The sequence below is a fragment of the Pelophylax lessonae genome (genome assembly GCF_965119305.1).
Source record: "Pelophylax lessonae genome assembly, chromosome: 5".
NCBI lineage: Eukaryota > Metazoa > Chordata > Amphibia > Anura > Ranidae > Pelophylax > Pelophylax lessonae.
The window spans coordinates 362,025,723-362,053,015 of record NC_138772.1 but is presented as its reverse complement, the minus strand read 5'-3'; the positions used below and the strand labels follow the sequence as shown (position 1 = coordinate 362,053,015).

The window sequence follows — 27,293 nt, the reverse complement described above, 5'->3', positions numbered from 1 at the left end:
TAATGTTTTACACAATACTTTTTATCAAGAAAAAAAAAATGTAGCAGAACACATTTTTGGCCTAAATTTATAAAAAATAAAGGTCATTTATTTGCAACATTTTATAACCTAAACTAAGAAAAGTTTGAAAAAAGTATTTCTCTGTCGCTCATTGACAGACGTAGTCTTCTTGATTCACAAGAACTGGGTTATGTTGTCTCCACAGGAGCAGGACTAGGCAGAAAGAAAAAACGTTCTGGCTCCACCTTAGGGGCAGTCCCTGAGGGTATATCCTCCCTCTCTCTGCTACAAGGCATCAGTTTTTTTCTGTCTAGTCAGGAGTAAGGACCTAAGTTCCTTGCTGGGATCCTTTTGGTCCTGGCAAGATTTTTTCTTTAGAAAAAATATTTTTTAGGTAGTTTCTCCAGTGTTTTTTTCCTGTGAGATCTTCAAGCAAATACGCCGGACTGGGCGACACTAGTGGTCACCCCAGCCGGCCTACGAGCGCGCGCAGACCATTGCATTGCGCTTGGTCGGCCGCGACACATTCAAGTAAGTATGCGGGGCCGGGCGACGGGCTGGATGTTGAGATCCAGTGGTCACCCCGGTTTCTGCCTACGAGCGCGTGCAGACCAGAGCTCCGCGCTGGGTCGGCCGCGACGGAGTCCCATTGGAGGGACTGACCTTGCGAGTTAAAAGTCTCGCTTGGACGCCAGGAACCAGAGAGTCGAGGCGTCCGGAGTGGTCCACAACCCCCCACCCCGGTGGAGAGGGTATTGTGAAGGGAGGGTGCCTGTCGGTTCGGTATGGTGAGTAAACGTTCCCTTTTTTCCTCGTTATGAGGCAGTATGAATTATGGGCCCCTCCATACATGGTCAGTATATATCTGACACTAAAAGTCCCCCTTGTAAATACAGTATGTGTTTGGTGGGAAGTGGACTTGGTTTGAGAGCTAACACTCTACCCAGCAGACTGTAGTATTACAGCAGACATAGGAGGTATAATCCTACCTTAATTGTAGTGTACCTCCTGCAGATCGATAAACCGCCACTTAGCTGCAGGTGCAGCTGCAAGATGCAGGTGGATGTGCTGGGAAAAAACGATTTCGGCAGTCCGCCGCCATTTTGCCGTAGACCGGGTGCATGAATGTCCTCAGGTCACGCCGGCCGCCATGTTTTTGGAGTCTATTGTCTCCCGTATGGGGGCGGCCATGTTTGATGAGCCCAGCTACCTCGTGGAGAGCTGGGAACGCCGGAAGGCGTACACAGGGGGCGGAGCCACGTCCTTCTACCCGGGAAAACGAACACAGCTCTTTCCAGTCTGTAAAAGACAGACGCTGACTGCAGTTGGTTGGAAACTTCTCTGCATCGGGTGGTGAGCCTTGGGGGTCCCTCTCTCTCTCTATGGGGATCGAGAAGCAGGTACTCTGAGGGGCGCTATTGTGCTAGGGGGAGACACATAAAAAAAAAAAAAAAAAGAGGTATTTTTTTTTATTTAAAAAAAAAAAAAAAGTTTTTTGTTTTTTCTGGCAGAGGTGTCCTGAATTAACATGGACCCTGCCACTCATGTATCTCCACCGGATCCCCTCGAGGTGTCTGCAGGATCCTCCAGCACCCCACTGACGGTTGAATCATTGTCAGCTATTATGGAAACTTTTGTGTCCCGGGTGGAAGTGGCTTGTCAGGGACAGGGCGCAAGAAAGCGACCCCCGCCTAACCCCTTATTATCTGAAACTTCGGATTCAGAATCTGAGCCTATTTCTGCAGTTGCAGGTACTTCATCTGGGATTGGTGTCTCGGGTACTGTCTCTTCAGACAGTGAGGAGGATGTTTCGGCATCAGCCATAGCCCGAGAGGAAGCGTTGGTAAACGCACTCATTGTATCTGTTCAAGAAACCTTAAGATTACAGGGTATTCCGTCGGAAATAGCTGAAACTGAAATCCCTTTTGGGACTAAAAAACGCATCAAAGTGGCGAAGGTTTTTCCATTGCCCAAATGTTTTGGCAATCCAATCAAAGAAGAATGGAGTCTGCCAAAACGCACCTCTGCTATTTCTAAATGCATTAACAGGCGTTATCCGTTTGAGGAAACCCTCATTAAGAAATGGACAGAACCACCTGTGGTGGATTCACCAATTGCTAGATTGAATAAAGCCACGGTTATTCCTTTAGAAGACGCTCCGTCTTTTAAAGATCCAGTGGATCGCAAGATAGAAGCTATGTCTCGCACCATGTTTTCCTTGATTGGATCAGCTTTCAGACCAATAATTGCTATTGGTCTGGTTTCGCAGACTGTAACTGAATGGACCAAGTGGTTACGCCGGGACTTAGAAGAGGTCCCTCAGGCGGTATCAGATTTGTTGGAACAAATGATACAGGGGTTACAGTTTGTGTGTGATGCGGCGTTAGACGCCACTCCATTATTGGCGCGAGCATCAGTTTCAGCAGTGGTTCTCAGGCGTACACTGTGGCTAAAAGGTTGGTTAGCCGACCAAGGTTCCAAAAAAGCATTGGCTAATATCCCCTTTTTAGGAGAGCGGCTATTTGGAGCCAACTTAGATGAGATCATTAAGGATCTCACGGGTGGAAAGAGCACCTTTTTACCGCAAAATGTTAAGGGTAAAGGAACTCGTCAAAGACGAGGGCCTTCTTTCTCTGCTCACAAAAAGTTTTTTCGTCCCGCGGGTGAAAAAATTAAGTCCTCCAAAGCTCCTTCAGGAGGCTTCAGGGGACGTTGGTCGGGCAAGCAAAAGCCCGCCCCCTCCAGACCTGAAGATAAATCGTCCAAAGCCTGAAGGTGCGCCCCCACCCATAATTGGGGTGGGGGGACGTCTTCGCCGGTTCCCGGATCCATGGCTTTCCAGAATCCCCGACAAGTGGGTTTGCGAAGTCATAAGGTCAGGGTACAAGATCGAGTTTCGATCTCTCCCACCGGCGCGATTCTTCCCTTCCAATATCCGACTATCCCCGCATCGTTTAGAAGATCTGCGGAGAGCAATCACGGATTTACTACAACAAGGAGTGGTAGTCCACGTTCCTTGGACAGAACGTTTTCAAGGGTTTTATTCAAACCTATTTACAATACCCAGGAAAGAGGGCAAAGTGCGTCCAATTCTGGACTTAAGGGCACTCAATTCCTTTCTCAACATAAGGAAATTCAAGATGGAATCCATTCGCACAGTAGCAGCCTTCCTGCATCCAGGGGATGTCCTAGCGTCCATAGACATCAAGGACGCCTATCTTCACATTCCCATTTTCGCAGGACATCAGCGGTTTCTACGCTTTTCCGTAGAAGAGAACCACTATCAGTTTGTGGCGTTACCTTTCGGTCTCGCCACGGCTCCTCGGGTCTTCACGAAGGTGTTGGCCCCAATGTTGGCACTACTGCGCCAAAGAGGCATATCGATTCTAGGTTACCTAGACGATCTCCTGCTTCATGCAGAGTCTCCTCAGATCCTGCTACAAAACATAGAAATTACTATAATTTCTTTACAGGAATTCGGGTGGCTGGTGAACCAGCAAAAGTCATTTCTGGTTCCCACCCAGAGGCTCGAATATCTGGGTCTAATTCTAGACACAGTCAGGTCAAGAGTTTTCCTTCCGGTAGGGAAACTCCGGAAGATTCAATCAGCAGTCCAGTTGTTACTATCCAACAGCTGGTCTTCTCTTCGAACTTGCATGAGGGTTCTGGGGTTGATGGTGGCTTCCTTCGAAGCAGTCCCATTTGCCCAGTCCCATAACCGAATTCTTCAGCAAGAGATTCTTCTCAGATGGAATCGGAATCCGGAATCCCTGGACAATCGGATCCGATTGAGCAAACAGACCAGAGAGTCTCTGGTCTGGTGGCTTCGGTCTCCGATGCTCAGCCAGGGAAAGTCATTTCTGCCAATATATTGGACGATAGTGACCACGGATGCCAGTCTATCCGGATGGGGAGGAATTCTCGGTCAGTTATCTGTCCAGGGATTTTGGTCCCTGGAAGAATCCAGGTTGCCGATAAATGTATTGGAACTGAGAGCGATCAGACTTTGTCTGATTCACTGGACCGAGCAGCTCCAGGGCAGCCCGGTTTGGATCCAGTCGGACAACGCCACGGCCGTGGCTTATGTCAATCACCAGGGGGGCACCAAGAGTGTCTGAGCGGCCAAAGAAGTGGCTTGCATTCTTCGCTGGGCGGAACGATTTGTTCCAGCTATCTCTGCGGTGTTCATTCCGGGGGTGGAGAATTGGCAGGCAGATTATCTCAGCCGTCAGACTCCGGATCAGGGGGAATGGTCCCTCCATCCAGAAGTTTTCCACCAGTTGTGCCTACGGTGGGGCACCCCGGATGTGGATCTGTTGGCATCACGATTCAACAGGAAAGTACAGAGATTCGTGGCTCGCTCCCGCGATCCTCTAGCAGAGACCGCAGACGCACTGATCGCCCCGTGGGGGCAATACCAGCTAATGTATGCCTTCCCTCCTCTCGGGTTACTGCCAAGACTTCTTCGCAGGATAGAGGAGGAAGGAATTCCAGTAATCCTGGTAGCTCCGGACTGGCCTCGCCGAGCGTGGTACGCCAACTTGGTCAGACTGGTGGCGGACGTCCCGTGGAGACTTCCTCTCAGGGAGGACCTACTGTCTCAGGGACCGATCTTCCATCCTGCTTTACGATCGCTGGCTTTAACGGCCTGGCTATTGAGACCCAGGTGCTGAAGGACAAGGGATTGTCAGCTTCAGTTATTCCTACTCTAGTTAAAGCAAGGAAAGCGACTTCCAGAAAGATTTATTATCGTACATGGAAGTCCTACATTGCATGGTGTGAACCTCTGGGGTTCCGTCCACGGTCTTATTCGGTTAGTCGAATATTAGCTTTTCTGCAACAAGGGGTTGAGCAGAAACTGGCCTTGTGCACTATCAAGGGTCAGGTCTCTGCATTAGCTATCTTCTTTCAGAAGCCTTTGGCTACTCATTCCTTGGTGCGGAATTTCATCCAGGGGGTGCGACATCTGGCTCCGCCAGTGCGCGCGCCGTTACCACCCTGGGATCTTAATTTAGTATTGTCGGTTCTTCAGAAACCTCCCTTTGAAGATATTAGGGAGATTCCTCTACCTACGTTGTCCCAGAAGGTGGCCTTCTTGGTGGCTATCACTTCTGCACGCAGGGTGTCAGAACTGGCCGCTTTATCTTGTCGTTCCCCATATCTGGTGGTTCATAGAGATAAGGTGGTTCTTCGTCCGAATCCATCCTTCCTACCAAAAGTGGTTTCAGAATTTCATCTGAATGAAGAAATTGTATTACCTTCCCTGTGTCCTAAGCCCAGTCATCCTCGGGAGTTTGCTTTGCACTCCTTGGATGTGGTCCGGGCGATCAGGGTATACTTGAAAACGACAGACTCGTTTCGCAAGACGGATTCACTTTTTGTGGTCCCGGATGGACCCAAAAAGGGGTTGCCTGCATCTGCCGTGACTAAATCCAAATGGATCAGACAGACGGTGGTACAGGCTTATTCTATTAAGGGTCGGGAGCCCCCGTTCCCTGTTAAGGCGCACTCCACTCGGGCACTTAGTGCGTCATGGGCCTTTCGCCATCAGGCGTCAGTGGTCCAGGTGTGCAAGGCGGCTACCTGGTCGTCGGTGCATACCTTTACAAAACATTATAAAGTTGATGTAATGGCATCGTCTGATGCCTCGTTTGGCCGCAAGGTTTTGCAGGCCGCCATTTGAGGAGACCAGTGGTCTGCCTCGAGGGTTTTTTTCCGTTGGAAATTTTCATTTGAGTCTCATTCTTTGTTTATAATGAGCCTTTAAAACTTCTAGTTTGGCACCGGTTGGGCCTTCTAGATTGGATTTTGATTTCGGTCAATCCCACCCCTCATTTGTGGCACTGCTTCTGGATGTCCCAGTTCTTGTGAATCAAGAAGACTACGTCTGTCAATAAGCGACAGAGAAAATCGGATTGTTGTAAGATCTTACCGTAAAATCCTTTTCTCTTAGCTCATTGACAGACGTAGTACCCGCCCCTCTATCATTGAGTTGGGTTGGGTTAAATTCTCTGTTGCTGCTTTGTGACAGAACTGATGCCTTGTAGCAGAGAGAGGGAGGATATACCCTCAGGGACTGCCCCTAAGGTGGAGCCAGAACGTTTTTTCTTTCTGCCTAGTCCTGCTCCTGCGGAGACAACATAACCCAGTTCTTGTGAATCAAGAAGACTACGTCTGTCAATGAGCTAAGAGAAAAGGATTTTACGGTAAGATCTTACAAAAATCTGATTTTTTCAAATGTTCTGCATTTTTATATAGCAAAACTTAAAAATCAAGCAGTGATGGAATACCACCAAAAGAAAGTTCTATCTGTCTCAAAAAAAATAATAAACATTTGATTTGGTTACAGTATTGTATGAGTTAGTTATTGGCATTCAAAGTGGGACAGCACTAAAATCTGAAAATTGGCCTGGGCTGGAAAGGGGTGAAAGTGTCCAGTACTGAATATGTTAAATAGCACCAAAGCTCTTTTCGTTTTAAAAAATGTTTAAAAATGTAATTTGGGTAAAGCGCTGCATGACTGAGTAATTGTCATTAAAAGCGTGACAGTACTGAAATCTGAAAAAATAGCATGGACTAAAGGGAGATGAAACAGTCTGGTCTTGAGGTGGTCAATACAAATACATAAAGCTTGTGAGAAAATGGCTGCGGTGTTACAGTGTATTTATCTGACATATGCATTTTACTACAGTTCATTTCATCTCCCAAAGACATGCCATAAAATAGCTTCTGTATTCCTGAGCACCAGTATAGTTTACCAGATTAACTATTATATACATGTGTTTTTGTTTGAATTATATAGAAACATATATACATATTATATAGCCTAACGACCGGCTTCTGTCAGACCTGCTGCCATACACATGGGCCGGATTTTAATGATATATTTGACAATGTACCTTTTAGTATTGCTGATTGTCTGGCTGAAAATTATATCTCTTTGGACACTCAAATAGTTCCATTACAGCCACCAAATGGCAATCAATTAGCATGTTCTCTATATGAAGATGCAAATTGCAAAATCTACACTATTAAAAAAGTACATATTCAGGATTGCCATTACAACTTAAAATTTCTCTTTCCTTGTTTGACTACTGCCCTGACAGTTAAATCACACTGTACCTTGAAAAACATTATACATCAGTTTGGTCTTTAAAGTAGAATTTTATCCATACCAACTTGAGAAAAAAATGTTGTTATTTAGCAAGAAACATACATTCCGTATTATTAGCTATGCTATCAAAATGATTGTGCACCGTAAATTGCCTCCAGAATTGCTCCTGTTTCTGCCATTTTGTTGAAACCCAGAGCAGTCACTTGCTTATTGAGAACCCCCCTCTCCCTAGTCCCAAAAACTATATGCCACTATCTGTAATTAAAATGTGTGCATTTCCAATATAGTGGTATGAGTTGTCAAGCTGCTGAAAGGAAAAAATATAGTAAGCTCCGTTTCTGAGAAGCTATAGATCCCAGGAGCATGGAAAGGAGCGCTATCTCTGGAGAGGGGGACAAGGACTCATCATAAGTTTTGTTGTAAACCGCAAAAACTTTAGACCAAATGGGTTGGATCTTATCACAGTCCCACCAGATATATGTATATAGTTACCCACCGCCAAACCACACCTCCAACAGGTGGCATGAGTAGAGGGGAATATTTTATGTAATAAAACCAGGTCCCTGTACCACCGCGATAAGAGCTTAAAGTTCTTCTCTTGCGCGTAGCAAAAGATCATGGATTTGTGGGTAAAATGGAACGAAGTCTACCAGTCAGCAGTCGAAAGTTCCTTCTTTACATCCGCAGACCACATCCTTGTGTAAGGTGGGAGATCATCATGCAATAATGCCTGAAGTAGTTTATAATGTGAAGAGAGTAGATGCCTGGGTGTCTCATAGAGAGAGCATAATCATTCATACTCCCTTAGTGATCGATGGATTTGGGCAGAGGTGTGTAATTGCCCACAGAAAAGGGGATAAATGTAGGAAGGTAAGCCAGTCCCCAGGCCCTCCGGGAAGGATTGGGTGCTCCCGACTGGGAGTGAACATAGGAATGTGGCACTGGACAATTAGCACAGGAGAGCGAGCCTAACACAGAGGACCCTACACCCTGTGGACACACAGGAATATCGAATAAAGAAGTGAGGGGAGATGGATCTGAGAATAGGAGGGTATATAGGCCTCCCCTGTACCATAAGTGGAGGATAGCGAGTGTCAATCACAAGGAAGCTTGGAGTCGGGGAATATCATGTCGATACCCCCAAAGAAGGGCTCGCAAGTCGACAGAAGATAGGTCTTGCTATACCATTGTGAAAGCCTTAGGGAAGGGGCAGGGAAACCATTCAAGCAAGTGTGTCAGCAGAGCAGCTTTATGGTAAAGTTCATAGTCGGGTAAACCAACCTTTCTCTGAAGTTTCGGGAGAGTAAGCAATTTATGTCGAACCCTTGAGAATCCCTGATTACAAATGAAACGTATCATAAGGGAATGAAGAGTCCTAAAGACATATAGGGACAGTCTGGAAAAGATAGAGTAGTTTCGGGAGAGTATCCATTTTTAACGTTGTTACACGACCAAACTACGGCAGGAAAGAGAAATCTTTCTGTATATAGGATAATGGGGGGGCATAATTAAGGGCATAAAGGTTGGTTAAGGTGGCAGGTATTGTAGTACCTAAATAGGAAATACCTTTGGTTTGCCAGTGAAAGGAAAAATTAGACCGTAAGTGGGATATTGTTTTTGCTGGTAAAGAAATGTTAAGAGCCTCTGTTTTAGACATATTTAACTTAAAATTGGTAAATGCCCCAAATCTACGAAACAACAAAAACAGAGGGATTCAAATCCTGTTTATGAAGGGACTTAAGAGTAGAAATGGTACAAAGCAAGCAACGAAACTCTCCCGTTCACGCTTCCTTCAAGCGAGACCTGTGCTGAATGAAAACACCCCGGATCAAACATTTCAAAGCTTCTCACTGATTTAGAGGGTTGGTTTGGTCTGAAGCATGGTCTAAGACAAAGTAATGTATGGCCTGGGTGATAGCAACACAGGGAGGGGTCCTTAAGTAGGTTATCCAGGCACCAGGAAATGCCTGAGCGAGGAGTAGGTACACAGGCCAATTTCAGGTGAACCGGTGCATGGTCCGACCATAAAATGGGACCAAGGGACGTTTGCAAGGTAGAGTCTAGAAGTGATTGAGAGAAAAGGAAATAATCCATGCAACTATAGGAGTTGTGGGCAACCAAGTAATAAATGTAGTCTCTCTCCATGGTATGATGAATGCGCCAGGAATCTATTAACTGGACATCGTGCAAGAGTGATTTGATGAGTAATAATGTGGAATGAGAAATAGAAGACTTACCAGAATATGTGTCTACGGATGGAGATAAGGCAGCATTGAAGTCTCCTCCAATGATAATTAGAAACAATTTTTAGGAGGATGCACACTACCATGAGTGTGTATATCGTAGAACTTTGTGCCACATCCCAAGATCAAATGTGGAAACTGATTAGAGCAAAATGGACTTTATAGGCACAGATAAAACAAATTACAAAAATGTTTTATTATAAAGTATACCAAACTTATAACAATATATACAAAAATTCATAACAACGTTAAAATCAAACAAAACACACATAGATTATTAAAATACAATTACCCAAACCAATCCATAAGTGTCTATCCTATAGGGAGGGGGAGAAACTTGTCCCCACACTACACGCTGCAGGTTTGGTGCCAAAACTGGTCGTGGAAGGGTCCAAGCTCTACATGTTTTGCGACCTAACGCTTCTTCAGGAGCTCTTCCAATAGTTACTCAAAAATTGTCCACATAAGATTATAGGACAAGGAAAAATTGATTTTGGGGTATGTAAGTATAGTAGAAGAGAAGCCGATACCGGTTCAAAAGACCATCTGGTGAAGATGTCACACATGGCGAGTCCCATCAATAGTAATATGTATTGGGAATGGAAATGAACAAGCAAATATGTAGATAATAAATTGGCCAATATATAGAGGTAATTGGAAGATATTGTCATATTGCATCAATAGTAATGTGAATGTGGCCACATATATATGGGAAGATAAGTATAAAAGTGACAACGACACGAAATGTCGTTGCCAGGTAGAAATCTGTTATGCTACATCAATCATCATCCTGGTGGCATGGCATGAAAGGTCCTTATACAAGTACTAGTACCGACACTCTGGTGCATACTAGAACCCTGAGATTGTTGCACCTGAGCAACAGAACAACGGGGTCGGGTATGCCGGACCTTAGCAGGGACCACTACTGTGTCGTCAGAGCTATCTGTCAGGGTGCCGCTGCTGTCTACAGGTTCGAATACTGAGCCTGATTCTGACAGTGAGGCTTCCCCATCGCTCTCACCTGTCATGCTCAGTATCGTGTAGGTCTCTTCACTAGTGTACCTCTGTTTGGACATTTTGGCCAATACATTTATAGGTACCTTGTTTGACTCACAGGTAAAAAAGCACCTGGTTGTCAAGGACTGTTTGAACCGCTACCAAAAAATGTAACTGCTAGTGCTAGCAGAGATAAGGCCTGACTCTGCTAACGCTGCGGTTCAGTGTGCTGTGATCAGAAAAAAAGATCTGTACACTAGAATAGTGACACTGTAACAGGGCAATAAAGGTGTTAACTGGGGGTGATCAGGGTGTTAAATCTTTATTGGGGGATATATGATGGGGATCCTAAACCTATTTGGGGCAACCACTAACTGTCTCTCACACTATCTGAAGTCACAAGGGTTAATTAGGGGGTGATCAGGGATTTAAAAGTATGCCTATGTGTACTGGTGTCAGTGTACTGATTGTGTACTCACAGTTGATGCTCTCTCTTCTAACGCTGGATCCAAAAATGGAGAAAAAGGAGATTGCACCATTTCCAGTGCCTGTGTTTACATTACACAGGCACAGGAGGTTCTGCTATTGGTCAGAACTGATCAACAGGTCCAGACCAAATATCATTGGCCTGGACCTGATGACTGGTCGGTTCTGAACCGCATCAGAACATCGCAAGAATGTGCCTCGAAGAATGGAAAGTATAAATCTTTTTCATTTGCGTGATGGCACCTCCAGAAATCAAAAATGTCCTCAGTATGAAAGAGAGTTTGCAAAGTAGGTGGAGGGTGTTTTGGAGAAGAGGTAGAATCTAGGAGGTTGTCAGAGGTGAAATTAAAATCTCCACAATCAACAAGCGTACCTTTCCTGACATAAGAAATTTTACAAAACAATTTCCTAAAAAATCTGAGTTGGTAGGAGTTGGGTGGATGTAGATTAGTATACAAACAGTTATTGATTTCACATATAAGGGTCAAGTATCTGCTGTCTGGGTCAGGAATAGAATCTTGAAGCGCGAGTGCAACAGAGTTCTTAACCCCTATAAGTACTCCTTTTTGTTTTTAGAGGCTGATGCCATAGAAAAATGTAGGAAGTTTCTATGTTGGCAAGAAGGGGTGGCAGATGCTTCCTGGACGCACAGAATGTCACAACTTAGTTTTAAGGCTTCTTTCCATAGCGTGGATCTCTTGGCTGGATGATTATGGTCACACACATTAATGGAGACTTATTTGTGCACCATGTTGGTAGTACAGAGAACTGAAAATCAGAATGACCAGAGGAAAGTAGCAAGTCTGCAAAAGAGAAGGCCAAAGAAGCTGCAGCTGTTAAACTTGCAAAATTTGCTTTGACATCTAAAGATAACAAAAACTAAGTCTATCAGCATGTTGCCAGTAAAGAATTGGAAGCTCTCTGTGCTGACACAGAAAACAATGTCTAACCAGAACAAAGGAAAAATGAAGTGGAAGAGACCATGGGAAAGTGCAGAACAACCTGTCTATAAACAACTCAATGATAGATATACATTAACAACATCACTAGCGCCAGTAGAACCTACATTGCTAGATGTACTGAGAGAAATTCTCTCCTCTGCAGCTTATTTATATAATTGGGAGATTTAATTTGTAATTAATGTAATTTAAATAGCTAAATGCAAGGACTTAAAAAAGAATTTACTTTTTTCGACAAGATGTTTAAAAAATACGGGGAACGCACCTCTGCTCTGGAAGGCCGTGTTAGCAAATTAAATACAATTTTCAGCCAATAAGCACAGATGTTAAAGAGGTAGTGAAAAATCTGATACCAATGCTTGCAAGCTAGAAGACCTGAAAAACTGTCTTCCACACAACTATATTAGGCTGGTGGGCCTCCCAGAGCATGCTGAAGGTTTAAACCCCACAGTATTTGTGGAAACATGGCTGTGGGAAATTATTGGAAAAGATCATCTTTCCATGACTTTTTTGGTTGAAAGAGCACATTGAGTACCTGCTGGGCCTTTACCAACAGGGCCCCTCCCAGATAGTTTTTAGTGCAGCTACTTAACCAACATGATATAGATCTTATTCTTTGAAGAGTCAGATTATTGAAAGCAGTTTTTTTTTCAATGGAACTAAAGTCATGTTTTTTCCTGATTACTGGAAGTTCAAAAACAGCGCATTAAATACCAGGAAATAAAGAAAAGGTTGCAAAGACTACAAATACAATACTCAATGCTATATCCTGCCAAGCTTAGAGTGGTGGTAAATTAAGCATTTAATTTTTTTGACATTCCACGAGCCGCCACTGAATGGCTTGATAGGCACTATAATAAATAGATTGAGATATTATAATGAAAAATTAAAATTAGAACATATGTGCATAATGAGGTCAGGGGGTGGGTAATTTTTTTTTCTCCCTCTTTCCTCTGCAGCTTATTTATATAATTGGGAGATGTTCGGATCTATTCTTGTATCCATTATATAGAGCCGGGGGAGCGAGTCCAACAAGTTAAAGAAGGAACTCCCAATTGTTCCTCGTGGAGAATGTTTGTGGTGTTGTTTTTTTTTTCCTTTTTGTTGTTCAAAAGGTTTAGTCTTTTTTATTTATTTATTTTATTTATTTTTTTAGATGCCAGAAGGCAGGCCTCCTGGTCTATCTATTGCCACATGCTTTTTTTTTTTTTTTTTTTTTTTTTTTTAAGTATAAACCGATGGCTATGATGGAAACACAGATTATACATTTTTTCTTTATGATCAACAGATTAGGAGTTAAGTCACTGTGTGTATATTGTGCTGCTCTTATTTATAAGGTATCTCTGGTATTCGCTCTTGTGTGGAGCATTTTTCTTTTTTTCTTTCCATGGTGTCATGTGAGATTTGCACTTATGGGCACTGATGAGGTGGCACTTATGGGCACTGATGAGGTGGCACTTATGGGCACTGATGAGGAGGTACTAATATGCCGCACTGATGAGCACTGATAGGCGGCATTGATAGGCGGCACTGATAGGCGGCATTGATAGGCGGCACTGAGAGGTGGCACTGCTGGGCACTGAGAGGTGGCACTGCTGGGCACTGAGAGGTGGCACTGACGGGCGGCACTGATGGGCACTGATAGGCGGCACTGATAGGCGGCACTGGCGGATGGCACTGATGGACACTGACGGGTGGCACTGATGAGCACTGATGGGCGGCACTGATGAGCACTGATGGGCAGCACCATCAGTGCCCACACTCAGTGCCCATAGTGCTGCCAGTCAGTGCTCATCAGTGCCTAGATGAGCAGGCACTGATGGGCACTGACTGGCAGCACTATGGGCACTGATTGTGGGCATTGATGGGGGCACTGATGGCGGGCAATGTGTGTGGTTTTTTTACCTTCAGTAATCAGGGCACTGGTGATCAGTGCCCTGATTACATTTGTCTGTGTCCCCAGCGGCTGTCGGCTCCCCCTCCTTCCTCACACTGCAGTGTCTGTGTGAGGAAGGAGCGCCGGCGATGAGAGATGATCTCATATGTTTACATATGAGATCATCTCTCATTGGACGGCTTGATCACGTGGTGAATGGCCGCTGTGATTGGCCATTCACCACGATCTGTGATCGGCCGTGTCCAAGGGACACGGCCGACACAGATTTTCCCCGCTGCGCGATCGCGGGAGCTCGCGGGGGGGCGTGTCACTGGAGGCCGTTTAAAAACGGCCTCCCGAAAATTCGAGTCCGCGCTGCAGCCGTATATAGGCTGTAGCGCGGATGGGAGGGGGTTAAAGACTATGTACACCAGATAATCAAAGTGACTGTAGTGATTATCCATTCATATATAGACCTTGAAAGATCTTTGTCAGATGGTATCACCTGGAAATGTAAGGGCCTTAATATTATTTCCCCTATTACAAAGTCTATACCACTCAGTATAGGGGCAACAGGAATTTTTATATATAAGTATCGACCCACTAAGAAACATTGAGATTGATGGTTTAAAATTTGCTACTATTAGATTATGTCTGCCCCAGTGAAATTTCTTGTATCCTGGAATATTAGGGGTTTTAGTGATCCAATTAAGAGGCAAGCAATACATTCAAGCAGTTTTCCCCTTTCAATATCTGCCTGCAGGAAACTCATTTAAAATCATCTACTATAATATATCTGAAACAAGCACAATTTAGCACACAATAGCATTCTACTTATACTACATATTTGAATGGTGTTTCTATATTGATTGCAAACTATGTTGATTTTGCCTGCAGGCAGGTAAAAAAAGGATACTAGAGGTCGCTATATTTTCCTATACTGTACAATATATAGGAAACCATACGTGTTAGCTACATATACATACTTCCCCCATACTCACCAGAGGTAATTAAAGACTTTTTACATTTTACCCTTGATAAATCTGATGTCCCTTGGTTGATGGTAGGAGATTTTAATAATTATTCTGATCCCTTCTTAGATAGATATGGTACGGTTAAGGGACAGGTGAATTTTGTGTGCACTTTTGCTGGTTTTATTAGGGAGATTGGCCTGGTGGATGTCTGGAGAATGTTACATCCTTCTGATAGTTTTTTCTTGTTTCTCCAGTATCCATAAAACATGATCTAGAATAGACTATGCATTAGCCACTTCTAAAATGTTACCGGTGATAACTGAAGTAACCTATGCAGCTAAGTGATTATCTGACCACTCTCCATTGGTTCTTAAATTAACTATGCACACTGCCCAGATTTGTACTCTATGGAAAATAAACCCCTATTGGTTAGACCTATTTCCTTCAACGGAAGATATTATGCGTGACATATCTGTTAACAGTAAGTCCTCTGTATCATTACAGATTTACAGTGACTCCTGAAAGGCCTATTAAAGAGGATTATTTATATCCCAAATTTCAAAGAATAAAATGGAAATCTAGGGATTGGGAACTCCAATATATAACAAATCCCACTGTAGAAACCCAACAAAAGTGTATACAATGCCAGCAGTCTTATGCGGAAATCTCCCGTAAAAAAAAAAGGAAAGTAAATGCTTTTTGCTCCAGCAACCCTATTTTTAGGAGGGGGAAAACTCACCTCTTAGCTACAATCCTAAAAGCTCAAAAACCCTCAAACCATGTGGTAGAACTACAAGATTTCTCAACAGAAATGGCACGTTACTACTTTAGAGATCTAGTCTGTGTTTTGTGATTTTATAAAGATTTATATAGCAGCAAAGCAAGATGCTGAACTGCAATCTTTTTTAGACTACATTATGTTACCAAAACAGTTTGCAGCTGACAAGGAGGCATTGGATAAGCCTCTGACTCTGGAGTAACTTTGGGTCGCTGCTAGCAGTTTACCTAACAATAAAGCCCCTGATACTAACGGGTTAGCAGGGGAGGTCTATAAAATCTATGGAGACAACTTATTGCCTGATCTATTGGAGGTATTTTATGTAACACTGGAGTGTGGTCACCTTCCTCAATCTATGAATGAGGTAATAATCATAGTCTTATTAAAACCTGGAAAACCCCAATAATCCAGAATCGTATCGCCCAATATCACTACTTACATCTGATGTGAAGCCTTTGGCAAAAGTGCTAGCCACTAGATTGACAAACATAATCTCTAGGATAATGCACTCAGATCAGTCTGGCTTTATTCCAAGCAGATGTACTGCTATAAATGTTAGACGTTTATTTCTTAATTCGCAGGTTCAAACTGAAAATTTAGGTAACAGATCTATATTGTTGCTTGATGTGGAAAAGCCTTCGATAGTATAGAGTGGAATCTTCTATGGCATTGTTTACAAAGATTTGGATTTGGATATCAGTATATACGCTGGATACAGCTTCTCTATGCTGCACCGGTGTCACGGGTCCAGGTGAATGGACAAATATCGGCCACTTTTTCATTACAATGAGGAACAAGACAGGGATGCCCATTATCATCCCCCCTTTTTTTTTTTTTCTGTTTTGATCCTTGTGAGTTGTCTATGCAATATTACATGTTTAATGGTGCATGTACGATATGTATTGGTTTGGTTGTTAACTGTAAAAAAAAAAATATTTTTCAATAAAAAAAAGTATCTGATATAAAAGAATGACCAGAGGAATGTAAGAGGTCTCTTAGAGACAGAGTGGTTGTCCATAGTGTAGCGAATAAGGGAGAGTCTGGATGGAATCAGAGGGAGTCCTCATGCAAGGGGCACAGTTGTACTTTGGAGACCAGACCTGGAATAAATGTAAGAGTTAGAACAAAAAAGGAAACTAAGAACATGAACCAGAGAGAACAAGTCAGTAAAAAAAAAAACAATCCTGTCCAGAATCCGAACGCAGATATACTGCACATGAAGCTATTAAGGAGTTCCATGGTCAGAATCTCCAAAATGCCAGAGGAAATCATAGAAGCTGACTGTTGTTGCCTATCTCAAGGCGCCTGATGTGTAGATTTTTTTGCTTCCGTTTATGCGTGACCACCCGCCATTCGTTTTGGGTGTCCACCTTAGGTGAGGGAATTGGCTTAGAAGAATCTGTATCTGGTAGTTTTAGTTTTAGCCCCTCTTTCACTGTGTTGATCACAGAGGTGGAACTCTCTTTATAGGGTAGCCCCAGTGGTAAGGGATGTTGTGGTTGCATAAGGCTTTCAAAATAGACCAAAGCGATTTACGTTTTTGTATTGTGTGTTCTGAGAGATCGGCATACAGCTGAATATTCAAGTATTTGTCTGCAAGTTGTGCAGATGTACGAAAGGCGATCTTTTACATGAAAAAAGTGGACACACATAAGAACATCCCTGGAGATGTTTTCAGGTAGATGGATATCTTTGGGTAGTCAGTGAATCCTGTCAATCACCAATTCCGATTCAGGAATGGAAGGCAGTAAGCCAGGTCGCAAGCAAACTGTTGCAGCTGAGTCGGTCGGATGGACTCAGGGATTCCCCCGATTTTGACATTATTTCTATGTGAACTGTCCTCCGGGTCTGTCATCTTTTCTTTGATCCAGCATATCTCATCATCCTTCTAATTATGTGAATCCACCAAGGTGTTGTATGATGTAGTATCTTGTGCTCTAAGTGATCTACTTTACCTCCCAGTTCCTGTACTTCAGATTTAAAACTTTGAACACAGGACATCATATCAGCCTGTAGTGAGCTTGGCAGAGAGACAAACATGTCTTTAAAGGGCATGTCCAGAATGGGCTAATTGCTGAAAGGAATTGATCGTGTCCAAAAGCTCTCTGGTTTCATCTAGTGAGAAATTGCATGTGTTTACCTCTGTGTTAGTAGAGCCAGAAGACATCCTGGGCTTGGACTTGGCAGGACTACCTGTGACTGGTGTTGAAGCCGCAGGAGGAGGTGGATGCATGTCACTCTTGAGTCCCAGCAGAGCGAAGGCTGTGTGAGTCAGAGGAAGATCCGCCTGAGGAGGCTGGAGAGTGGCAGCTGCTGCCACCTTAGCCACGCTTCTTATGCCGGGGGGGGGGGGTAAATACAGCAATTTCTTCAGCTGGGAGTTTTCCTTCCTCTTTCAGGTCATTCCTGGGGTGGATCGGCACATTGGGAGGCTGTAGAGGCAACAGGTGAGGCGGCTTGAGAAGCGCTGATTCCCAGCGCTGGAAAGGAGCTGCTGGATCACACGTCCATACAGTAGCATGGTAGCCACGCCCCCTTTTTGGTCCGTTTGATGCCCTAAGTGACCCCTCAAGTGACCCCCCTCATTCTCCTATGGGACCCAGGCATCATAAATTGTTCCATAACTTCCCCAATTTTATCATCCTCATTCAGCAATTCCTAGTTGATTTCAAAAAGAGAAAACACTTAGGGTTTCAATTGTTTACCTTCACATTTTCCCAAGATTTTGCTGCAACAATATCGTTTTTTTAGGGGTCAAATGTTCATAGTCCACAAGCCAGGTATGTACCAGAGTAACCAAGCTGCCAGAATTCCAAGTATGTACACTCTTCCCACTTACCAGACCTTGGCAAGCAAACAGGGACACATTTATGGCAGTGTCACATTCTATAGGAACCTGGGACATAGAGCATTTTGTAGCAATAAGTTGCCATCCTCCACACTGCCAGCAATGAATGAGCCCCTGGTATCAGGGATTTCCTGAGCTAGGCTTCTATGTATGCTTATGTTTTTGGTGACCTGTTGAATTTACTCATTTTAGGGCCTTCCTTGTCTCTGGCACCCTACACTGATCAGCGACTGCAGCTAGTTCTGGGCTATTAATATTCCTGGCTTTGCTCTCTTTCGGAAAGACAGGGTAAAACGGAGGTGTGGTGGTGTCTGTCTCTATGTGAGAAAAAAATCTCAAAGCGAGTGTGAAAAAGGACCTAGTTGATGGAAAGTGTGATGAGTCTGAAGCAGTATGGGTGGTAAAGTATATGGGTGTGTTTGTTATAGACCTTCCAGTGTTAATGAGGAGGTGGAGACTCAGCTCCTTGCACAGATAGAAAAGGGCTGCAAGGACAGGGACAGTGATAATAATGGGGGATTTTAACGACCCAGACATTGACTGGTGCAATGGCACTGCTGGAGCAGTTAAAGAGCAAAAATGTTTAAACCTTTTACAAGGCAATTTTATTGTGCAGTTTATTGAGGCCCAGACTAGAAATGATGCTCTGTTGGACCTGGTAATCTCAAACCATGCAGAGCTTATTAATAATGTTCATATAAAAGAACATTTGGGTAGCAGTGACCATAATATGATTTAATTTAATGATAGCTGTAAGCAACAAATGCATACGGAAAATATAAAAACACTTAACTTTAAAAGAGCAAATTTTCCAAGGATGAGGGCTGCTCTTCAAGACTTAGACTGGAAGGGAATATTGGCATCGATGAACACAGAACAGAAATGGGAATTCTTAAAAAAAAAAAAAAACTGTATGCAAACTCACTGCAAAGTATATTCCCATGGGCAATACGTTTAAAAGGCTAAAAATAAAACCCATGTTGCTCACGGCCAAAGTAAAAAAAGCTAAAAATAATAAGAAAAGAGCTTTTAAAACAAAATATAAAAATTAAGGAACACTATCATAGTTTAATTGTTACAAAAAATATAACGGAATATGTAGAAAGGAAATGAAGGACGCAAAAATTCAAAATGAACGATCGATTGCATAAGATAGTAGGACAAACCCAAAAATTTTTTTCAAATATATTAATAGAAAAAAGGTCTGGTCTGTGCATGTAGGCCCTTTACAAAATAATCTGGAGTGGGTGACTGGGGACAAAGAGAAGGGAAATGTATTAAATACTTTCTTTAGCTCTGTGTATATACAGTGCCTTGCGACCTTTTGCCACATTTCAGGCTTCATACATAAAGATATAAAACTGTAGTTTTTTGTGAAGAATCAACAAGTGGGACACAATCATGAAGTGGAGGGAAATTTATTGGATATTTCCAACTTTTTTAACAAATAAAAAACTGAAAAATTGGGCGTGCAAAATTATTCAGCCCCCTTAAGCTAATACTTTGTAGCGCCACCTTTTACTGCGATTACAGCTGTAAGTCGCTTGGGGTATGTCTCTATCAGTTTTGCACATCGAGAGACTGAAATTTTTGCCCATTCCTCCTTGCCAAACAGCTCGAGCTCAGTGAGGTTGGATGGAGAGCGTTTGTGAACAGCAGTTTTCAGTTCTTTCCACAGATTCTCGATTGGATTCAGGTCTGGACTTTGACTTGGCCATTCTAACACCTGAATATGTTTATTTGTGAACCATTCCATTGTAGATTTTGCTTTATGTTTTGGAACATTGTCTTGTTGGAAGACAAATCTCCGTCCCAGTCTCAGGTCTTTTGCAGACTCCACCAGGTTTTCTTCCAGAATGGTCCTGTATTTGGCTCCATCCATCTTCCCATCAATTTTAACCATCTTCCCTGTCCCTGCTGAAGAAAAGCAGGCCCAAACCATGATGCTGCCACCACCATGTTTGACAGTGGGGATCGTGTGTTCAGGGTGATGAGCTCTCCCACCTCAGCTGTAGATCTCTGCAGTTCATCCAGAGTGGTCATGGGCCTCTTGGCTGCATCTCTTATCAGTCTTTTCCTCGTATGAGCTGAAAGTTTAGAGGGACGGCCAGGTCTTCGTAGATTTGCAGTGGTCTGATACTCCTTCCATTTCAATATTATCGCTTGCACAGTGCGCCTTGGGATGTTTAAAGCTTGGAAAATCTTTTTGTATCCAAATTCGGCTTTGAACTTCTCCACAACAGTATCTCGGACCTGCCTGGTGTGTTCCTTGTTCTTCATGATGCTCTCTGCGCTTTAAACGGACCTCCGAGACTCTCACAGTGCAGGTGCATTTATATGGAGACTTGATTACACACAGGTGGATTCTATTTATCATCATTAGTCATTTAGGTCAACATTGGATCATTCAGAGATCCTCACTGAACTTCTGGAGAGAGTTTGCTGCACTGAAAGTAAAGGGGCTGAATAATTTTGCACGCCCAATGTTTCAGTTTTTTATTTGTTAAAAAAGTTTGAAATATCCAATAAATTTTGTTCCACTTCATGATTGTGTCCCACTTGTTGTTGATTCTTCACAAAAAAATACAGTTTTATATCTTTATGTTTGAAGCCTGAAATGTGGCAAAAGGTCAAAGTTCAAGGGGGCTGAAAACTTTTGCAAGGCACTGTAAAGGAGCATGGGGGGGCTTATGACCACAATGAGGATGGTGTTGACACAGCCCCAAATTATCCACAATGGCTCAAAAGTGATATGGTCCAGAAATATTTGGACAGAATAAAGGTAGATAAAGCACCTGGATCAGATGGCATCCACCCATGGATTCTAAAAGAATTGAGCTCTGTCATTTCAAAGCCATTGTTTTTAATTTTTAGGGACTCATTAAGGACTGGAATAGTACCACTGGATTGGTGTAGGGCCAATGCGGTGCTTCTATGTAAAAAGGAATAAAAGTGTTTACCGAGTAACTATAGACCTGTTAGTTAACTTCTATAGTCAGGAAGATACTGGAGAGTTTAATATAAGACCACATCAATTAGTTCTTGCTGGAAAAAAATATTTTAAGCACCAGACAGCATGGATTCATTAAAAGCAGAAGTTGTCAAACATACCTCATTTCTATTCATGAGGAGGTAAGTAAAACCTTGGACAAAGGGTGGTTATGGATGTAGTATACTTGGATTTTGCAAAAAGTGTTTTGACACAGTGCCCCATACACAGCTAATGATCAAGGTAAAGTCTACAGTCTTGGAAAGACCAGTTTGTAAATGGATAGAAAACTGGCTAAAAGACAGAATTCAGAGAGTAGTGGTTAATGATTCTTACTCTGAATGGTCTAAGGTTATTTGTGGTGTACCCCAAGGTTCAGTGTTGGGACCCTTACTTTTTAATACCTTTTATAAATGATGTAGGGTCTGGGATTAAAAGTACCATTTTAGTCTTGGCAGATGACACCAAGAAATGCAGTGGAATAAGAACATTACAGGATGTCTCCAACTTACAAGCTGTCCTTAACTGTTTCATTGGGCAACTATGTGGCAAATGAGGTTTAATGTTGATAAATGTAAAGTTATGCACTCGGGGTAAGAATATACATGCATCATACATACTAGGGGGAGTACAACTGGTGGAATCCATAGTGGAGAAAGATCTGAGTGTTCTGGTAGATCATAAGCTTAATAATAGCATGCAATGCCAAGCTGCGGTTTACAAAGCAAGCAAAGTCCTTTCTTGTCGAGAGGGAGGGATATAATTTTGCCTCTGTACAAATCATTAGTAAGACCTCATCGGGAATATGCAGTTCAGTTTTGGGCACCAGTTCTCAAAAAGGATATCGGGAAACTGGAGAAAGTGCAGAGAACGACAACCAAACTTGTAAGAGGCATGGAGGAACTCAGCTATGAGGAAAGATTAGAGGTACTGAATTTATTCTCTTGAGAAGATGGCACTCTTTGCGTCTAGAGGAAAATAGATTTAGTCTCCAAAAATGGAATGGTTTCTTCACAAGAAGAGCTGTGAAAATGTGGAATAGACTCTCTCCATAGGTGGTTCTGGCCAGCTAAGTAGATTGCTTTAAAAGGATTATTTCCTAGGTGTACATAATAGAACTAATATTTGTAGGTAAAGTTGATCCAGAGAATATCCGATTGCCTCTTGGGGGATCAGGAAGGAATTTTTTCCCCTGCTGTTGCAAATTGGATCATGCTTTGCTGGGGTTTTTTGCCTTCCTCTGGATCAACTGTGGGTATAGGATTGTGTATAGGGGATTGTATGGTTGTGTTTTCTTATTTGTTTTTTATTGGTTGAGCTAGATGGACTTGGGTCTTTTTTCAAGCCGGCTAACTATGTCACTATAATCAATGAATAGATTTTTATTATGTCCCCTTGACAGAAGCCAATTAAGCATTCAACTTATGTCAAGTAGGAAAGCCCACACACTGATTAAAAATATATATGAACTTCTAGGCTTTGTCTTACTTAAGCAGATAGACTATTATCAAAGAAAGGGTAGAAATGTTCAAGAAAAATAAAGAAGAATTTTCTCAGTCCTGTACTGCAGAATATGAAGTGTGCTTTTCTTCATCTGCTTGTGACTCATGTGGTTAAGAAAAGATTATATTGACATTTTGGTTTCCAATTTTCAAAAATAAATCCTCCTAGTAGCAGGCTTCTTCTGTCCAAAGTTACTTTAAATAATTCAATCTGCATGTTCTTCGATTTGCTGTCAGATCTATTTGCAGACCTAAGAATTTTAAACTAACCACTTTAAAAGTGAGAATTAGTGTGACTAGCTTTTCCCTATTAGTTGCCTGTAACGAAAATAAATTCTCAGGATAAGTTTTGCTGTTACATAAAGTCTCTTGCTACATATTTTTTGTGCCAAATGATATATATTGTTTTTGCTTGTGTTTTTTATATATACTTTAGCTTTTCTCATTTTCTAGTTTGTGTTCTCATTGCATACCCTTCAAGCATAATGCTGATTTTTACTGGTTCCTTTTTAAATTAGTTGTACATTGGGAATTATCCTAACAAATACAAAAGGTCATTTTTTTTTTTTTTCCCCTTATTACAGGAGATGTATGTCTTGAGGAAGAGGAGGAGAATTCAGACAGACTAGCATCAAGAAAGTCCCGCCATGGTGTCATTACTTTCACAGAGGAGGAGACCGCTGAACTGGCAAAAATTCGACCTAGAGAGGGAGCCACTATTTCTGAAAAAGTGCTGGTGCAGTCAGCAGCAGAGAAAGATCGTATAAGTGAAATCAAAGACAAACAAGCAGAACTGGAAACTGAACCCAAATTTGCGAACTGCTGCACTTACTGCCCAAAAAGCTTTAAGAAGCCCAGTGACTTGATTAGGTATACACTATTTACTTATTTTTTATCTTTTTATATATGCAGCAGTTTTTGGCCCTTATAGAAAGAAGGACAATCCTGCCCTGATTATTTTGTAATAATTCACTTTAACTATTGTATGTTATAAATTAAAAGAACACCGTACTAGAGCTAAGATCATATTATAAGTGGAGAAAGCTGTAAACATTGCTAAGGTTTTTAATCAATTTATCTTAACCAGTTGTCTATACAGGGCATACTACATACATTCAAACGTCATTGAAATACACAGGGCGTGTGTAGTATGCCCTGTCCTTCTGTTCTTCTGCTGCCTACCCCATGCCCTTGCTGGTAATTTTCAGCTGTCAAAATGACACCTGCGAGTTGCTTAGTAAATACAGCAGCCGATACAGCTGCTGCTGTAAAGAAACAGGCCATCTACTCTTTACAAATTTTGTCCCGAGTTTAGGCTCTTTTGGGGCACCTAAGGCCTACAAGACACTTTTGGTGCACCCGCTGTTTTCTGTCTTTCCTTAGGGAGACTAAAAACCCTGGCAAGCTCTTTGTGCCTACCAAGCATCTACCAGCTTGTACCCAATTTGAGAAGGATTTTGTTGCCTTCTCTGTGGATCTAGCCCTATCTAGAACTCTTTTCTCCTTGGCAGGCCCCTTACAGCCACCTGTCTTGGCAATGACCTTAACCTGTCAAATTCTAGCTCACTTGTCATGGGACATTAGAAGGGATCTGATCACTATGGTAGATGATGCCTTGGTCATGCCTCTAGATTTGAAGTACAGTGTGGGCTAGTTATTAGAGGTCTCCCACTTCATCTCCCATATAAGTCTACTGCCAGTGAACATAAGGGGGTCCCGTTGGTTCAAATGGAGGGCTGCAGGGTCTACATGCAAAAAGTGATTACTTCACATTGTTTTTCAAAGGGCTACACATCTTCAGTGCTTCCCCAGATACCTTCATTAAGGATGTCATCAGTGGCAAAAGTACCCATCTTCTGCAACAAAAGAAGCCTATGGCTTTGTTGGTAAAGATTTGATCTGGCTATTCTAAGACCTCAACCTCCAGGTCTAAACCTAAGTCCACTTGCAAGTTATAGTAGAAGTGAAAAGGTGCTTTTTTTTTTTTTTTTAACACTTTTACTGTGAACACCAGCACTGACTGTTTTCTGCTTGAGTCCATTTAAATATTATGCCATTTCACCCAGCTCTAGTGAAGGGGAATTGTGTGGCCTCCCCAAAATGTGTTTGCTATTTTTTGCCTTGCTGGTTGTAACCAGTTGAATAATAAAGACTCTGAATCAGTAATTCCTTTGATGCCAGAATCTAGGAAGTCTTCTTGCAAAGTCCATCTTCGTGCACAGAACAAGTTTTCTCCTTCTTACAGATGGACCTAAAGTACCATTTGCCTTTTAGCTCCATTAGGTGTCCGGTCCCTGCACTTGCAGTTTTGTCTTGTTCCGCCAGCTTAGACCTTTGTATCTTCCATGTGTCTCCTCCTGATACTTCATGGGATCGAAATTTCTTTCTCTCGGCACCTTAAAAACCACCCTTTGAAGCCTTCAGGGAAATTCTCACACTTTACACACTTACAAGGTTGCCTTTCTTGTTGCCATCATCTCTTAGAGATGCAAGTCTGTGTTGGTGACCATTTCTGGTCTTACTTAATGTCAGAGAATTAATTGCAGAAGAGTCTGCCAACATTAAACAGGGCCACTCTAAATGGTGCACAAATATACACAGACGTTGTATGCTGGTATTCAGGCGCGCACCTGCACAAATGCTTGTGTTCATGCATCTGCATGGCTGCGAACCTTGGCGCGCAATCAGGCACGCCTGTGCGCCATGGGGCACGCCTGTGCGCCATGGCGCACGCAATGCATGACAGATCTTTGCGCCCAGTGGCCTATTTAAAGCCATTAGTCTGCTGGTCCACAAGTTGCTGGATGATCGTCAGCCCCCCCCCCCCCGTGTGTTTCTGTTCTTCTGTGTATGCTATTATTGGATTCCCTGTTACCGACCCAGCATGCCTTTGACCTGTCTTGCCTCCATCCCTGGCTCTGACCCCTGGCTTGTTCTACTGATTCTGCTGCTGCCTGATTACCTTTGTACGACCTTGGCTTGTTCTACTGACTTTGCTGCTGCTTGAAAACCCGTGTTTGACCTTGGCTTTCTCTTCTGACTCTGCTGCTGCCTAATCACCTGTGTATGACCCCGGCTTTTTCCTGATTCTGCTTCTTGCTTCTGCTCCTGGCTGACTTCCCATACACGATTACCAGCCTCTCTACTGACCCTGCCTCCTGTCTTGCCCTGCTGTGAAGTATCGCCTGGTACTTCTGAGGGACACCTGCTCCAGAGTGCATCTTGCTCATCTGGCCGTCATCCAGTGTACATCATCTCAGCACTTCAGGCTGCCGCAGATGGCAACCCATACTTCTTTGGGTGTAGCATCTCCTGTTATAACCTTCAGGGGTGCTTTGCACTCAGCCACAAGGGGAGCCCTGTCAGCACTCTAACCAGGTATGTGACACACAAGGACAAGGTTCTCCTCAGCCTGGACGTCTTTCGTCTGTCCCTCTGTCTGGCTCCATTTCATCAGAAGTAGAACACCTTGAAAAATTCCATGTAGCCATGTACAAACTGCATTGGTGTTTAGCCAACCTCCAGCGGATGCCTTCCACATTCCCAGATTATTGAGCTGAATTACTTAACCTTGTTTCCAGTCTGATGTGTGCTTCACACACTGTGACCTTCTAGGCAGGTATGACACAGGAAACCTGCAGTAAGATTGTTTGAGACTCCAGCCTGACGTACGCTCACATGAGTTCCCCACTGTCAGAGTTAAGCTCAAAGTGGGACTTGTGGCAGAGGGTGGATATCAATGTTTACATTAATCTGGTGTCCATGTATGGCTGTTATATTTGCTACTTTACTCTGCCTCTTCTTGCATGGAATGCATGTGAACTGCTGATCTTTGCACTATTGCTGGCTTGGTTGCTTCTGCAATTCACTTTTCTATGCTGGATGCTTTTTTTGGATGACATATGCACATTGAAGTGGAGGATACCCTTGAAGGTTGCTGCTGTGAGTACGGTTGGACATAGTGTCTGTTGGTGCATCTTTTGTCGTTGCTATCTACACAATAAAGCATCCTAGTTAGTTTATGCCTTAGTTTATGTTTATGTGATGATGGATGTGCAGTAGACTTCTTAGCATTTTACATTAGTTCTGGTCTCAGCGTGGTAGATGTGTGTTCGGGTGCATGACTGTGGGGGGGGGGGGGGGGGGACCGCAAAAGTCAGGTTTTTCGTACTCATGGGGAGTATTTTTGATAGGGAAGTACCAGGAGTGTTGCTAGCATTGTGAAAGACCTGTGGAACCTTTTTGCAGACCCAAGGAGTGTAATAATGAAGGCGAACAGTGGAAATTGCTAAATTGCCTTAACAGTGGGAGTTTAACGGGGCATGGTTAAATAAAGCAAAAGGCTCACAGGCATGTTTAAACCTTTACATGCTCTTTTTTTTTTTTTAACTTAAAGACTCTATGCACACTAGCAGCTCTAAAAATGTCAGAAAGATACCAGAAAAAAATGCTCATATTTTGCGTTCTTGTTACAGCGTTTAGTGCTTTTTGTGCCGACGTTTAGAGCAACTAGCAGGTTGTTAAGGAG

At 42.9% G+C, this 27,293-nt stretch overlaps 1 protein-coding gene across 2 annotated transcripts in view; it reads left to right on the top strand.

The window, feature by feature from the left end:
• The window catches only part of ZNF236 (zinc finger protein 236), a 358,788-nt gene that overhangs the window by 164,696 nt on the left and 166,799 nt on the right, over positions 1-27,293 (top strand). For both annotated transcript variants that reach the window (XM_082258772.1, XM_082258771.1), the window contains exon 21: positions 23,350-23,635. In XM_082258772.1, coding sequence (XP_082114898.1) covers positions 23,350-23,635 — 286 coding nt within the window. The remainder of the gene's footprint in view (positions 1-23,349; positions 23,636-27,293) is intronic.